Source organism: Cornus florida, unplaced genomic scaffold (assembly GCF_030987335.1).
Source record: "Cornus florida cultivar Cherokee Brave unplaced genomic scaffold, ASM3098733v1 CherokeeBrave_3.0.0_Hap2_Chr11, whole genome shotgun sequence".
Lineage (NCBI taxonomy): Eukaryota > Viridiplantae > Streptophyta > Magnoliopsida > Cornales > Cornaceae > Cornus > Cornus florida.
In genome coordinates this window covers 87,607,067-87,622,515 of record NW_026775581.1, presented here as the reverse complement: position 1 = coordinate 87,622,515, position 15,449 = coordinate 87,607,067, and the positions used below count along the sequence as shown (strand labels likewise).

The 15,449-nt window shown below is 40.1% G+C and overlaps 1 protein-coding gene across 1 annotated transcript in view; it reads right to left on the bottom strand.

The window, feature by feature from the left end:
- LOC132283907 (uncharacterized) overlaps positions 1-15,449 on the bottom strand; it is a 141,273-nt gene that overhangs the window by 121,167 nt on the left and 4,657 nt on the right. The window contains exon 2 of the mRNA XM_059785943.1: positions 13,506-13,609. Coding sequence (XP_059641926.1) covers positions 13,506-13,609 — 104 coding nt within the window. The remainder of the gene's footprint in view (positions 1-13,505; positions 13,610-15,449) is intronic.

Below are 15,449 nucleotides of genomic sequence, written 5' to 3'. Positions count from 1 at the left end.
GAGACAATAACACTAAATTCTTTCATAGGCTCGCCAATGCTCACAGAAGGGGCAACCACATTGGGAGGATAAGGGTGGATGGGGTGTTGATTAGTAAAGAGGAGGAGATATGTAAGAGTTTTTCTGAGTACTTTTCGAGGTTGTTCACTGAGTCAGCCGATTGGCGCCCTTTGCTGGATGGGCTTCAATTTGATTCTATTTTGGGTGAGGAGTGCTGTATTTTAGAGGAGCCTTTTTCCGAAGAGGAAGTTCTCTCTGCTCTGAAGAGCAGTAATGGGGATAAAGCTCCTGGTCCTGATGGTTTTTCTATGAGGTTCCTTTTAGAGTGTTGGGAGGTGGTCCGTGAGGAGGTGGTCCGTGAGGAGGTGATGGCCTCTTTTCATGCCTTCCATGTGCAGGGCTCTTTTGAGAAATGTTTGAATGCAACTTTTATAGCTCTTATTCCGAAGAAGGGAGAGGCAATGGATGTTAGAGACTTTCGCCCTATCAGTTTGGTGGGATGTTTTTACAAGTTGATTGCGAAAGTGTTGGCCTCTAGGTTGAAGAAGGTGATGGATAGTGTCATTTCTGACTCTCAGAATGCTTTTGTGGGAGGTCAGCAAATTCTGGATTCAGTTCTTATTGCTAGTGAATGTGTTGATTCCCGCTTGAGTAGTGGTGTTCAGGGTGTTCTTTGCAAGCTAGATATTGAAAAGGCATACGATTATGTGAGCTGGAGTTTCTTTTTCTGTCTGTTAGAGAGGATGGGTTTTGGTGGGCGGTGGAGGAGATGGATTCTTTTCTGCATTTCTAGCGCTCGTTTCTCTGTCCTTGTGAATGGAGCGCCAACGGGTTTTTTCTCTAGCTCGAGGGGCTTGGGACAAGGGGATCCACTTTCCCCTTTCCTGTTCCTTTTTGTGATGAAGGCTCTTAGTAGATTGTTGAAGAGGGCTGTGGAGCTGGGTTTTTTTGAGTGGATTTCGGGTGGGCAGGGATGTTGCTAGTCAATTGGAGGTTTCTCATTTGATGTTTGCAGATGACACTATTGTGTTTTGTGATGCGGATGCGTCCCAACTGAGGTATTTGAGATGCGTTTTGATTTGGTTTCAAGTTATTTCTGGCCTTGAGGTTAATGTAGGCAAGAGTCTTCTTGTGCCTGGTGGGGATGTTCCTGAGATTGAGTTGTTTGCTCAGATCCTTGGATGTTGCACTGGCTCCTTTCCCATTTCTTATTTAGGTTTGCCTTTGGGAGCCCCTTCCAGATGTGTGGGGAGTTGGGATCCGGTTGTGGACAGATTCGAGAGGAGATTGGCGGGTTGGAAAAAGCAGTACTTGTCTAAGGGGAGTCGAGTTACCCTGACTAAGAGCACTCTTTCTAGCCTTCCTACATACTTCATATCTCTGTTTCAGATCCCTTCTTCAGTGGCTAAGAGAATTGAAAGATTGCAGTGTAATTTTCTTTTGGGGGGGGGAAGGAGAAGAGTTCAAGTTTCACCTGGTTCGGTGGGATCAAGTGTGTCGTCCAATTAGGTTTGCAGGCTTAGGGTTAAGGAGGTTGTTGCCTTTTAATAAGGCTCTCCTTGGTAAATGGCTCTGGAGGTTTGGAATCGAGAGGCATTGGTTATGGAGGAGAGTTATTGCTAGCAAGTTTGGGGAAGGTCGTAGGGGGTGGTGCCCTCGGGCGATGCGTGGTCCAAGGGGGGTGGGAGTATGGAACTTCATTCGAAGGGGTTGGGATGACTTCTGCAAGCATGTTCATTTTCGCATTAAAGATGGAAAGAGGATCAGTTTTTGGAAGGATCTCTGGTGTGGGGAGCTCCCTCTTGCTCTCGCTTTCCCACGGCTCTATAGGATTGCTTCTCACCGACAGGCCATGGTTGTTGACTGTTATCATCTTGATAACGGGAGACTGACTTGGGATGTTCAGTTCAGGAGGCATTTTCAGGATTGGGAGATCGAGGATGTTTCTCGTTTTCTGGAGCTTTTGTATAGCCAGGTGATTTCTTTTGGGAAGTCAGATGGGTGGCTATGGATTCCTAACTCGCAAGGCCGGTTTGAGGTCAAGTCCTTCTTTAGATGTCTTTTGGATGGTCAAGGTGTACTCTTCCCATGGAAGTCTATTTGGTATTCTAAGGCTCCCCGCAAGGTCGCCTTTTTTGCTTGGACCTCTGTCCTGGGTAGGATTTTAACCCAGGATAATTTGAGGAGGAGGAATCAGGTGGTGGTCAATCATTGTTATATGTGCTTGTGTAATGAGGAATCAGTTGATCACCTCCTTTTACATTGCAGTATGGCCAGAGACTGCTAGGATTTGATGCTTCGTTTATTTGGGGTCCATTGGGCTATGCCTTTTTCCTCTAGAGGGTTGATTGAAGCTTGGAGAGGCGTCTCTGTTGGGTTTGGTGTTAAGGATGCTTGGAGGGCTACGCCGCTTTGTATCTGGTGGTGTATTTGGCTCGAGAGAAATAGGAGATATTTTGACGGGAAAAAGAAGCCTATTTCTATGCTTAAGTTCTATGTTATTTCTACTCTTTTTTGTTGGATTTCAGGGAGAGATTATAGATCTATGGAGGAAATCATTGTTTTCTTGGCCTCTCTGAAGGTCTAAGGTGCCTTTTGGCCCTTTTTGTTTTTTTTGGGCTTCGCTCCCCTTTTGAGCGCTTTTAATAAATTCTTACTTATCAAAAAAAAAAAATTTACTTTCACCCACTTACTATCTATCTTCACTTACCATATTTACAAAAATAAAAGATAAATTGGCAATTTTTTAGATTAGCATAAAGTTTCTCATATTGTAAAATTTATAGTACTTCCCTTAGATGCAGAAAATGATAACTTTTAGATGGGTTGTAACATCAAAATATACCACCACAAGGTATAAACTTCCCAATAAATTAATTCAAAACTGGACCTCATCAAATCACACATCAAAGTGCTAGGTATGTTAGACAAACAAAAGCATCACTATCCATTCATAAAGGCATCTTTAGTTTTTTAAAAGTCCATCTTTAGTTTTTAATATTGCCTTTCACTCGTCACATTCGTGAACTCAGATTTGACGATAACCACTCTTAAGAGGAAATCTAGGGAACACTTTTGCCTCGTGCAAAAATATCTAGCTTATCAACTAAACATAGTATCGTAGAATGTCAAAATTTACAATTATCTCATTGATGGCTCTACCACAACGGCACATTCTCTTGGAGCCAAAAGGAACTGGAGTTGCTCATGGACTCCCAGATTCTCAGGTAAATCCTTTGGGCAATAACTCTTCAACTTGATTCTGAGGTTCTTGACTTTCCTGCACACTTATTGAATATTGACTATTGAGCAAGTTTTGTATGATAACTCCCATGTGTTGCCGAATACTCCTTTTTGTAGGTAATACTCATTTTGGAGGTTGCCCTCTCACTAAGCCAGCAAGAAAAAATTATTTAAATTCTCTCAATCATATATATACAAACACACATCATTATCATAATAGTGGTGGATTAAAGTTCCATTCGGTCACAAAGATCAGCTTATTTGAGCAGGATTTCCTGGCTAATATCACAACAATCGCTAGAGAACATCCTAGTTATCCTTAATCAGCTATTAACTAAGAATCATAGGTCACATTTAGATTAACACGAAGCCCCCTGTTGGGAATTAAATCCCCTTTGTCCGGCACCGCGGAAACAAATCACATATTCACATCATAAACATGGAGATCCAATCACAAAACAATCGAACAACATGCAATACACAAAACTCTACTATCATGAATCAAGAAGAGAATATTAAAATGGTAGAGCATGCCCACTCACAACTAACTCCATGGCTTGTTTTGGGCTTAAAGCAAACGCTTCTTCTATGACGCTACATTTATCTACCCTTGCACCTACTCTTTCCTCTTCTCCTCACTCACTCAAACCCTTTTTCTCCAAACTACTCCTCTCTCCATTTATAGAGTCTTCAACTCATTCCTTAGAGGCCAAGACTTGCCTTACAAGAGAAAAAACTTGCCCCTTAAGTCTATAGCCCTTTGGAAACATCCTCCTCTATAAGGAAACAAGTCCCGCAACTATCAGGAAAGTGCGACCGTCCCCAAAAGTGCAACCAGTCCCACCTTTCAGAACTCCTCGAGACAAGTGCGACAAGTCCCACTTTTCAGAAATAGAATTTCAGATACAAATCCTAACAATCTTCCCCTTTCCTCGCCATCTGATCAATCATCGCACTCGATCAATCAAATGACTCAAACCTCCATGGCTCCACCTTGACTGAAGATCACCAACCAATCGTCTCCCTCCTCCTTTCTTCAACTTCACCAGAAGTGTACAAACTTTAGAAAAGAACATCCTCTGTTAAGAAAACAAATTATGCAACTATCAAAAAGTGCAACCAGTCTCACTTTTTAGTACTCCTCAGCCGAGACAAGTGCGATCGGTCCAACTTTTTAGAAATAAAATTTAAGGCACAAATCTCAACAATCTCCACCTTGCCTCAAATTCCATAAGATCAATCATTGCGCTCGATCAGTCAAACGACTCAAATCTCCATGGCTCCACCTTGACTAAAGATCACCGACTGATTGTCTCCTTCCTCCTTTCTCATCTTCATCAACTTCCTCCTCAAGGGGATATTGGGACGTCAAAATCACCCCTTCTTGGCACCTGGTATCATCTCAGGAGTCAGGACTCATGTCCATCATGGGCTTGTGCACATCCCCATGTCCACAACGAACCTTCGTCTCTAACTAACTCTCCACAACAAAATGACAAACTCTTCACAACAAACCTTTGACTTTGATTAAATCTCCACAACCAACTTTCGACTCTGACAAACTTCCCACGACCAACCTTCGACTCTAAGATATAGGTTGAACCTCCCAAAACGAAGCATCGGCAATGATACCACTTGTTGGGGATTAAATCCCCTTCATTCGACACAGCGGAAGCAAATCACATCATAAATATGGAGATCCAATTACACAACAATCGAACAACATGCAACACAAAATTTGCATGGTTCACCCAAAACTAGGGATACGTCCATAAAGAGAAAAAGGACTACTATCATGAATCAAGGAGAGAATATTACAATTTTAGAGAATGCCCTCTCACAACAAACTCCATGGCTCTTTTCGAAGTCAAAGCAAACCATAGTTGCTAAACGCTCAAGGCGCACAAAAGCGCAAATGCCTCCTGGAGCCTGAGGCGCGTGCCCGACTGAAGCAAGGCGCACGCTAAAGGAAAAATAAAAAATAAAAAAAAAAAAACCCACCTAATAAAGTATTAAAGATGCAATATATATATTTATCATTTTTCATGAAAGATACGTTGAGATCGAAGCTTGGTTTGGAATATTATTTATATATTATTTTGCAGACCAGACAATCAACTGCAAACCGGCAAGGAATCGAATTTCCTCTTTTGGCTGTCAATGAATGACATAAATTGTCTTTAATTGGGAATTGTATGAAGACTTTTGATAAAATATGTGTTGACACCAGCTAGACAGATTATTTCAACTGCAAACCGGCAACGAATCGAATTACCTCTTTTGTCTGTCAATGAATGACATAAATTAATGGAAAATACAAATGATACAGAGCATTGTTGTGAAGGTGATGATGCTGCCGATATAGAAGCAGATGAAATTAAGGTGCAGCATAACGTGAGATACAAATTGATAGGGGATATCTTATCAATGATATATACCAGGAAAGACAATGATCTACAACTTGTTCCATTGAAAAGACATCTTCCAGTTCCAATAAGATATGCTATTTATTCAAATTGACAATTTAAATATAAATCTTAATTAGGAAATTTTAAAACAATTTAATTAATTTCTTAATTTTTCAATGATATATACCAGGAGGTCCAGGAAAGACAATGATCTACAACAATGATATGCTATTTAAAAATAAAAAATTGTTAGAAGTTATATATATATAATGGGTCGTTATGTAATTATGTTTAGTTAATAGGCCGTTTGTGTTATTATGTAAACCTTGTAACATATATAAGCCTACATAGGCTTATTAGGTTTTGTAAGTTGTTTTGAACACACAGAGAATACGCTTTTGCTCTCTCTCTTTCTCTTTTGATTTTGAACATGGTGTCAGAGCACAATAATCATGAGTGTGAGAGTTAGTAGGTGGGTTGGTGGTGAATCACAATCTGAATCACGATTTGAATCACGATCGGAATCGTGATTGTGGTTTTGATGTCTCTGTCGGCAATTTCTTATTCACCGTAATCAGATCTGAAGTGTGTTCGTTGTCGTTTCTGCCTTTTTCATCGTCACCGGCAGCTCCTCTTTGGTGGTCGTCATCTCCGGCAAAAGCTTCTTCGTCTCGATTTGCAGAGGTAAGATTGGTTTTCGGCCGGAAGTTGATTCAGCCGCCGCTTGTTGATTCGGCCGCTGCTCGTGGTTGGGTTGCCGTCGCCTCCACCGTATTGTTTACCGGAGTTTGTGACGGAGTGAAGAAGAAGACCCGTGTTTGGCTACACGGTTGTGCTACTCCAACCCTGGTTTGCTAATCCTGAGATAGTTATTCCAATATCGGTTTACTAAACCAGGGATAGTCCAGATCCGGTCCGGTTCCAAGATCCGACCCGTTTCACGATCCGACCCGTTTCAGGATCCGACCCATTTCAGACCCGCTTCCAGGTTCGGCCAGAATACATAATATTTTTTTTTCTCTCCTTTTTTTCTTCTCTGTTTTGCTGGATTCAACATGGCCTCAAGTTCAAGTTCAGATTTGCTTTCACCCACAAACAGTCTTACTTCTCCCATGACTTCAGTTAAGCTCAATGGGAAGAATTACATATTGTGGGCCAAATCTGTTGCCATTTTTCTCAAAGGCAGAGGTCTTGGTTCTCATTTGACTAAAGAGAAACTCAAGGCAACTGATACTTCCTTTGATGCATGGGAAAAGGAAGATGCTCAGATCATCTCTGTGATGATAAACAGTATTGAACCCCAAATTAGTTCAACGTTACTTTATTTGGATACAGCTAAGGAGATATGGGATAGATTGCAGCAATTATATTCTGGGACAGATAATATCACCCGTGTTTATGAGCTATGTAAACAGTACTTCAATATTGAACAAGGTACTCAAAAGTATAGAAGAGTATTATTCCAAAGTTATGGGAGTCTGTGAAAAGCTGAATATGTATCAGCCCATTACTGCTGATGTTCGCAGTATACAACAACAGCGTGCGGACTTTAATGTTGTCCGTTTTCTTACTGGTTTATCATCAGCATATAAGCCTTTTCGTGCACAGATTATGAGCAGTCCAACACTTCCATCTCTTGCTGAGGTGTTTTCTCGACTTCAGCGTGCTACACTAGCAAATGATACCTAAAATTTGAATAGTGGACAGAGTGGTGAGCGTTCAGCATTGGTAGTTTCAAAGGGTGAACATAATACTTACCGTGGAGGTCGTGGGGGACGCTCCACACGTGGTGGTCATGATTCACGTGGAGGACGTGGCCGTGGCAGGGAATTAAGAAAGTGTACTCATTGTGGTCTTTCTAATCATACTGTGAACTTTTGTTGGGACCTTCATGGGAAACCATCTAGTTATACAAATCAAGTTTCCTCTTCTCCGAATGATGTCACTTCTGGATCGCACAATGTAGCTGAATCAGATACAGTTCATGTTCCACGGGATGAGTATACTCAGTTTTTGTCTTATAAGCAAGCATCTAATTCATCTCCCACGGCTACCTTTACCCCAGTCAAGTACTGCACACGCGTCTATTGTCTTCCACTCGCAGTCCTTGGATCATAGACACTGGAGCATCTGATCATATGACCGGATGTTCTTCTCTTCTATCTGATTTTCATTCTGTACCTACTTCTCAAAGTGTTACTCTTGCTAATGGTTCATCCATTCAGGTTTCAGGTTTGGGGACAACTCAACTTAGTGATTCATTGTCTCTCTCGTCTGTTTTACATATTCCGCAGTTTCCCTTTAACTTAATGTCTATCAATAAGCTTACTAAATCTCTTCAGTGCTCTGTTACATTTGATCCTACTTCTTGTGTGTTTCAGGATCTCAAGACGAAGAAGAAGATTGGTACGGGGCATGAAGCTGGTGGCTTAATATTATTTTGATTTCGAACCTTCTCCTGTAGCTCTTCAATCTTCTCTGTCTCCATTCCAGTGGCACTGTCGCCTTGGTCACCCGTCACTTCAAGTTTTGAAGCGTCAAGTTCCTAGTCTTAGTTATTTGAAATTCTTGTCATGTGAAGTTTGTCAACTTAGTAAGCACCATCGCGTGTCTTTCAAGTCTAGGGTTAATAATCGTGTTTCTAGTCCTTTTCATTTGGTTCATTCAGATGTATGGGATTCAATAAAACATTCTTCAATCAATAAATTTCATTATTTTGTGACATTTGTGGATGATTATTCTCGCCTGACTTGGTTGTTTCTAATGAAAGATCGTTCCGAGTTATTTTTAATTTTTCAAAAATTTCGCAAAGAAATCAAAACTCAGTTTAGATGTCCAATTCGTATTCTACGTTCTTATAATGCTAAGGAATATTCTTCAACTCCCTTTGATACATATCTTAGTGATAAAGGAATTATTCATCAAAATTCATGTGTTTATACTCCACAACAGAATGGAGTTGCAGAACGTAAGAATCGACATCTCTTAGAAGTAACTCGTGCTCTTTTGTTTCATATGCGTATGCCTAAACGGTTTTAGGGTGATGCTGTTCTTACAGCCTGTCATCTTATTAACCGTATGCCGTCATCTATATTAAATGGCAAATCTCCACATTCTATTTTATTTCCTGATTCTCCCTTGTTTTCTCTTCCTCCTAGGGTTTTTGGATGTGTATGTTATGTCCACAATCTTGGTCCTGGTTTTGATAAACTAGACCCACGTGCCACAAAGTGTGTATTTCTTGGCTACTCTCGCTCTCATAAAGGTTATCGCTGCTATAGTCCTATTTCTTAACAGTACTTTATTAGCGCGGATGTCACATTTTCTGAGTCCATACCATATTTTTCAGATACTGATTCACTTCTTGATATCAATCTTGAGTCGCCTCCTTCTGCAGTTCCTCTTCCCTCACCTTCTCTTCAATCTCAATCTCTGGTTCCTTCATCTGCCCCGTTACAGGTGTACACTCGAAGACCAAAGCCATCTGCTGTCGTCCCTCCTCCATCATCTTCAGAGTCTTTGGATCCGACAAATTCCACTGTGCCTGATTCCTTGCCGATTGCACTTCGTAAAGCTCTTCGCTCGTGTGCTACTAAACATCCCATTGCTCATTATGTTTCTTATAATTCCTTGTCACCATCATTCTCATGTTTTTTCTCTCAGTTGTCTACTACATTTGTTCCTAAGACTGTGCAGGATGCTTTGTCTGATTCGGGTTGGAGGAAAGCAATGCAGGATGAAATGGATGCTTTGCACACGAATGGCACGTGGACTCTTGTTCCATTACCTCCAGGTGTCAAACCTGTTGGTTGTCGCTGAGTATATACTATGAAGTATCTTCCGGATGGGTCCGTTGAGCGTTTAAAAGCGCGTCTTGTTGCCAAAGGTTATACCCAGACTTATGGTATTGACTATAATGAGACGTTTGCACCTGTTGCTAAGATTTCCTCTATTCGTGTTTTGATTTCTCTTGCTGCTAATTAGACATTGGCCTCTGTTTCAGTTAGACGTTAAAAATGCCTTTTTGCATGGTGACTTAGCAGAAGACGTTTATATGGAGCAACCACCTGGGTTTGTTGTTCAGGGGGAGTATCTTCACACTGTTTGTTGCCTTAAAAAGGCCCTATATGGCTTGAAACAATCTCCACGGGCTTGGTTTGGAAAATTCTCTGAGGCGGCATTAAAGTTTTGTCTTCAGAGGTGTCAGACTGACCATTCGGTATTTCACCAGCGCACTAAAGCTAGTTTCATAATTCTTGTGGTGTATGTTGATGATATTGTGATCACAGGTGATGATTCTGAATGCATTGCTAAGTTAACGTTGTTTCTACAATATCGATTCCACACTAAAGACTTGGGTAAAATTAGGTATTTCTTGGGTATTGAAGTAGCTAGATCCAAGACAGGTATAAGTTTATCCCAACGAAAGTATGTGTTGGACTTATTAGAAGAAACAGGTATGTTAGGTGGTCGTCCGGTTGATACTCCTATGGATTCAAATACAAAACTTGTAGCTGATGTGGGTGATCTATTTAGTGACCCGGGCAGATTTCGTCGCCTTGTTAGGAAATTAATTTATCTCACTATCACTCGACCTGATATTTCGTATGCTGTTAGTGTTGTAAGTCAGTTCATGGAAGCCCCTAGAATGCCACACTGGATTCGGATTCTCTGATATCTCAAGCAAGCTCCAGGTTTTGGGTTACTATATAAACCAAATGGGCATCTCAGGGTGGACGGTTTTACAGATGCCGACTGGGCAGTTCTCCTTCAAATAGGAGATCTACTACCGGCTACTGCACATTTGTAGGAGGAAATCTAGTTACATGGCGAAGTAAAAGCAAACGGTGGTAGCTCGATCTAGTGCTAAAGCTGAGTATAGGGCAATGGCCCATACCACTAGTGAGTTGACATGGATACAACATTTTCTAAAAGAACTTGGGTTGACAGTTGAAGCTCCTACTCCATTGTTCTGTGATAATCAAGCAGCAGTTCACATTGCATCAAATCCTGTGTTTCATGAGAAGACCAAACATATTGAAGTTGATTGTCACTTTATTCGAGAAAAAATATTACGTGGAAGCATCTCTACTCCATTCGTGAAGTCTGAAGATCAATTAGCTGATATGTTTACCAAAGCATTGGGTCATAATCGATTAAGAACTATCTGTTCCAAGCTGGGATTATTTGATATATATTCTCCAGCTTGAGGGGGAGTGTTAGAAGTTAATATATATATAATGGGTCGTTATGTAATTATGTTTAGTTAATAGGCCGTTTGTGTTATTATGTAAACCTTGTAACATATATAAGCCTACATAGGCTTATTAGGTTTTGTAAGTTGTTTTGAATACACAGAGAATAGGCTTTTGCTCTCTCTCTTTCTCTTTTGATTTTGAACAAAAATAAAAAATAAAAATAAAAGAAGAGCCGAGACGAGAGAAGAATAGAGAAAAAAATAAAAAATAAAAGAAGAGCCGAGACTCGAGAGAGCCGAGAGAAGAAGAAGAAAAGAAGTAGAAGAATAAAAATAAAATAATAATAAAAAATAGAGAAAAATAAAAATAAAATAAAAGAAGAGCTAAAGCCGAGACTCGAGAGAGCTGACTGCCGAGAGAAGAAGAAGAACTGAAGAAAACAAGAAGAAGGATAGAGAAAAAATAAATAAATAAATCTGAGACTGAGAGATCCGAGAAGCAAGAAGGAGAGAAGAAGAGAGGGAAGGAGAACTTACCGGCTTCGCAGATCCGGCAGATCCAAGAGTCCCAAGCTTCGCAGATGAGATCATGAGGCTCGTACTTCTCTGTCTCTTCTTTCCTTTTGCTTTTTGGTAAACTTGGAAGTCTGAAGATCAATTAGCTGATATGTTTACCAAAGCATTGGGTCATAATCGATTAAGAACTATCTGTTCCAAGCTGGGATTATTTGATATATATTCTCCAGCTTGAGGGGGAGTGTAAGAAGTTAATATATATATAATGGGTCGTTATGTAATTATGTTTAGTTAATAGGCCGTTTGTGTTATTATGTAAACCTTGTAACATATATAAGCCTACATAGGCTTATTAGGTCTTGTAAGTTGTTTTGAATACACAGAGAATAGGCTTTTGCTCTCTCTCTTTCTCTTTTGATTTTGAACAAAAATAAAAAATAAAAATAAAAGAAGAGCCGAGACGAGAGAAGAATAGAGAAAAAAATAAAAAATAAAAGAAGAGCCGAGACTCGAGAGAGCCGAGAGAAGAAGAAGAAAAGAAGTAGAAGAATAAAAATAAAATAATAATAAAAAATAGAGAAATAAAAATAAAATAAAAGAAGAGCTAAAGCCGAGACTCGAGAGAGCTAACTGCCGAGAGAAGAAGAAGAACTGAAGAAAACAAGAAGAAGGATAGAGAAAAAATAAATAAATAAATCTGAGACTGAGAGATCCGAGAAGCAAGAAGGAGAGAAGAAGAGAGGGAAGGAGAACTTACCGGCTTCGCAGATCCGGCAGATCCAAGAGTCCCAAGCTTCGCAGATGAGATCATGAGGCTCGTACTTCTCTGTCTCTTCTTTCCTTTTGCTTTTTGGTAAACTTGGTTCTCCTTTTTTCTTTTCTGTTTTTTTTTTTTTTTTGTCTTGTAAGTCTTGTAAGTCTTACATAGGTTTTGTAATAAACAAATAAAAACTAAACTAATAATAAACAAATAATAAACCATACACAACCAAAATAATAACAAAAAAATTAAAAATATATATATTTTTCAAGCAGGCGTGCCTTTTGAGCGCCTGTAGCCTTGCGCCTTTTCCCAAAAGGTGCACGCCTAATACAAGGCAGTCGCCTTGAGACAATCAAGGCGCCAAGGTGGCGCCTTGCGCCTCCAGCACCTTTAACAATTATGATGCAAACCCTTCTCCTATGAGCCTACATCCCTCTCCTCTTGCACAGTCTCTCCTCCTCTCCTCACTCAAACCCTTTTTTCTTTCTCTTCTCTACATTCTCCAAACAACTCCTCTCCATTTACATTCCTTGGAGGCCAAGACTGTCCTTACAAGAGAACCAACTTGCCCCACAAGTCTATAGCATTTTGGAAAGAACCTCTTTGGTTAAGGAAACAAATCCCGAAACTATCAGAAAAGTGCGACCGGTCCCACTTTTTGGAACTTAGCCGAGACAAGTGTGACCGGTCCCACTTTTCATAAATAGAATTTGAGACACAAATCCTAACACCACCTTACATGCATCATTATTTGGATCGGAAATGACAACTCAGATTTCAATTTCCCCAAACTCCCAGGGACAAGGAATTTAACGCCATATATATGAGGATTCAGTATAAATTCAACCTTTACCTTTCCCAAGGCATACCAGCTACGTTTTCTGTCCTATCTAGGCAACCACCACCATTGCCACTTTTACAACCAAAACAACCACCACACTTGACCACAACATCACCACACAATTCACACCTGATCAATTAATAACAATTGCACCCCATAGCCACCAACAAAATAAAAAACTGAAACCACTGGCGCAAGGCTGCTGCTGGCACAATCAAACCACTCACATCACCACTAACATCACCTCCATGATATCAAAATACAAGTTGAGACTCTTGTTGTGAGCATATACTTATGAAACAAATAACTCTTCACTCCAAAAATTTCAAATATATATACAATACTTGTAGATAGAGCTATCCACAGACCAAATTCAAGTCTGCCAATCAATATGCAGCCTTGGAATTTCAGAATATACTTAAAATACTAATTAACAAGTCATAATTAACCATATCTTCTGAGTAGGCCATTAGATTTCCCATCAAATAATTTATCATATCATGATATTAGCAACAAACTAGTATCAACCCCACATACCTTGAGCTTCACTGATCCAAGAAATCCCGCCTTAACCTTCACGGGCAGCTTTAACGCATTGAGTGCCTCTGGCTTCAGTTGCATATTTGTCAACTCTACATCACCTGTTGAACATTTAAAGCAATAATTAATATATATACACACACGCAAACAAATCAAGAAACAGTCAATATAATGCCTAAACTGTACATCCAATAGCCTACAAGCACCTGTTATTCAAAAACAATACAAAATCCCACTAAATAGATGCTTCTTTTTTTTTTTTTTGGGGGGCGGGGGGGGACTATATGGCATATCTAATTGGTAGTGAAGAATAATTTAGGAGCACTCTAACGATCTATTTACTCCACAGATTATAATAATGCACCCTAAAGCTCTTGGCTAAAATAGATCCAAGAAAACTCTTCAGGCTACTGAATTTCCAACATTTTCCAGGACAACTAGAAAAATATATCACTTCATTACGTAGCTCATCTCGGTATTGAAGCATCTTGTGGTGCTTTTTATTATTACACATTGTATATTACAATCAACCATCACTGGAAGGTGCCATTGTTTGTGTGTGTTTTTGTGGATTTTTGCCTCTGGCGTGTGTACATATCACTCTTGATCACAAAGAAAACAACAATAAAAAAACTCAAGCACTTAATATGCACTATGTGCCTACTTCATACGGTAACCAATGCACATAATTCCTTCTCAATATATACTATTAAATTTAATTACAACATTAAAAAAAAAAAGGGTGGAGCGGATGTGATGAGAGTAATGCATGCTTTTTTCGAGGAAGGTTGTTTTGAGAAAAGTTCGAATGCCACTTTCATTACTCTTATACCTAAGAAGGGTGGAGCGGTTGAAGTCAAGGATTTCAGACCAATTAGTTTGGTGGGCTCTGTTTATAAGATTATTGCAAAGATTCTGGCTATTAGGTTAAGGAAAGTGTTGGATGGGGTCATTTTGGAGTCTCAAAATGCGTCTGTTGGAGGAAGGCAAATTCTCGACCTGGTTCTTATTGCTAGTGAATGTATTGATGCAAGAGTCAAGAGTGGTGAACCAAGGGATTGTGTGTAAATTGGACATAGAAAAAGCATATGACCATGTGAATTTAGTGTTCTTATTGTATGTGTTGGAGAGGATGGGGTTTGGAACCAAATGGAGAGGGTGGATTCGTCGATGTATTTCGACGGCTCGGTTTTCTATATTAGTGAATGGGTCACCAGCAGGCTTCTTTGCAAGTTCGAGAGGTTTACGTCAGGGGGACCCATTGTCCCCTTTTCTTTTCATTATTGTAATGAAAGCCTTTAGTAGACTCATGAAAAGGGCAGAGGTACTGGGCTTTATTTAAGGTTTTTCGATGGGGAGTGTGCCAAATCAAATTGTTACATCTCACTTGTTTGCTGACGACACTATTGTTTTTTGTGATACGAGTGTGAATCAAGTGAGACACTTGAGGTGTGTTTTGGCTTGTTTTCAAGTGGTTTCAGGCCTGAAGATTAATATTGGGAAGAGTGTGATTGTTCCAGTAGGGGATGTGGATCATATTCATGAGTTGGCAGCTATTTTGGGTTGCAGAGTGGAGGCTTTTCCATTTTCTTATTTGGGGCTGCCATTGGGTGCTTCCATGAGGAGAGTTGCCATTTGGGATCCAGTGGTGGAACGTTTTCAAAAGAGGTTATCTGGGTGGAAGAAGCAATACTTGTCGAAAGGGGGTAAACTTTCATTGCTGAAGAGTACCCTCTCTAATCTTCCTACATATTTCATGTCTTTGTTTCCAATTCCTATAACAGTGATTAGTAGACTTAATAAGATTCAAGGGAACTTTTTGTTGGGGGGTTGGAGTGCAGGGGAGGAGTTTAAGTACCACCTTGTGAAATGGGAGAAAGTGTGCACCCCGATTCAAAGAGGAGGCTTGGGGCTTCGCAACTTGGAAATGTTTAACAAAGC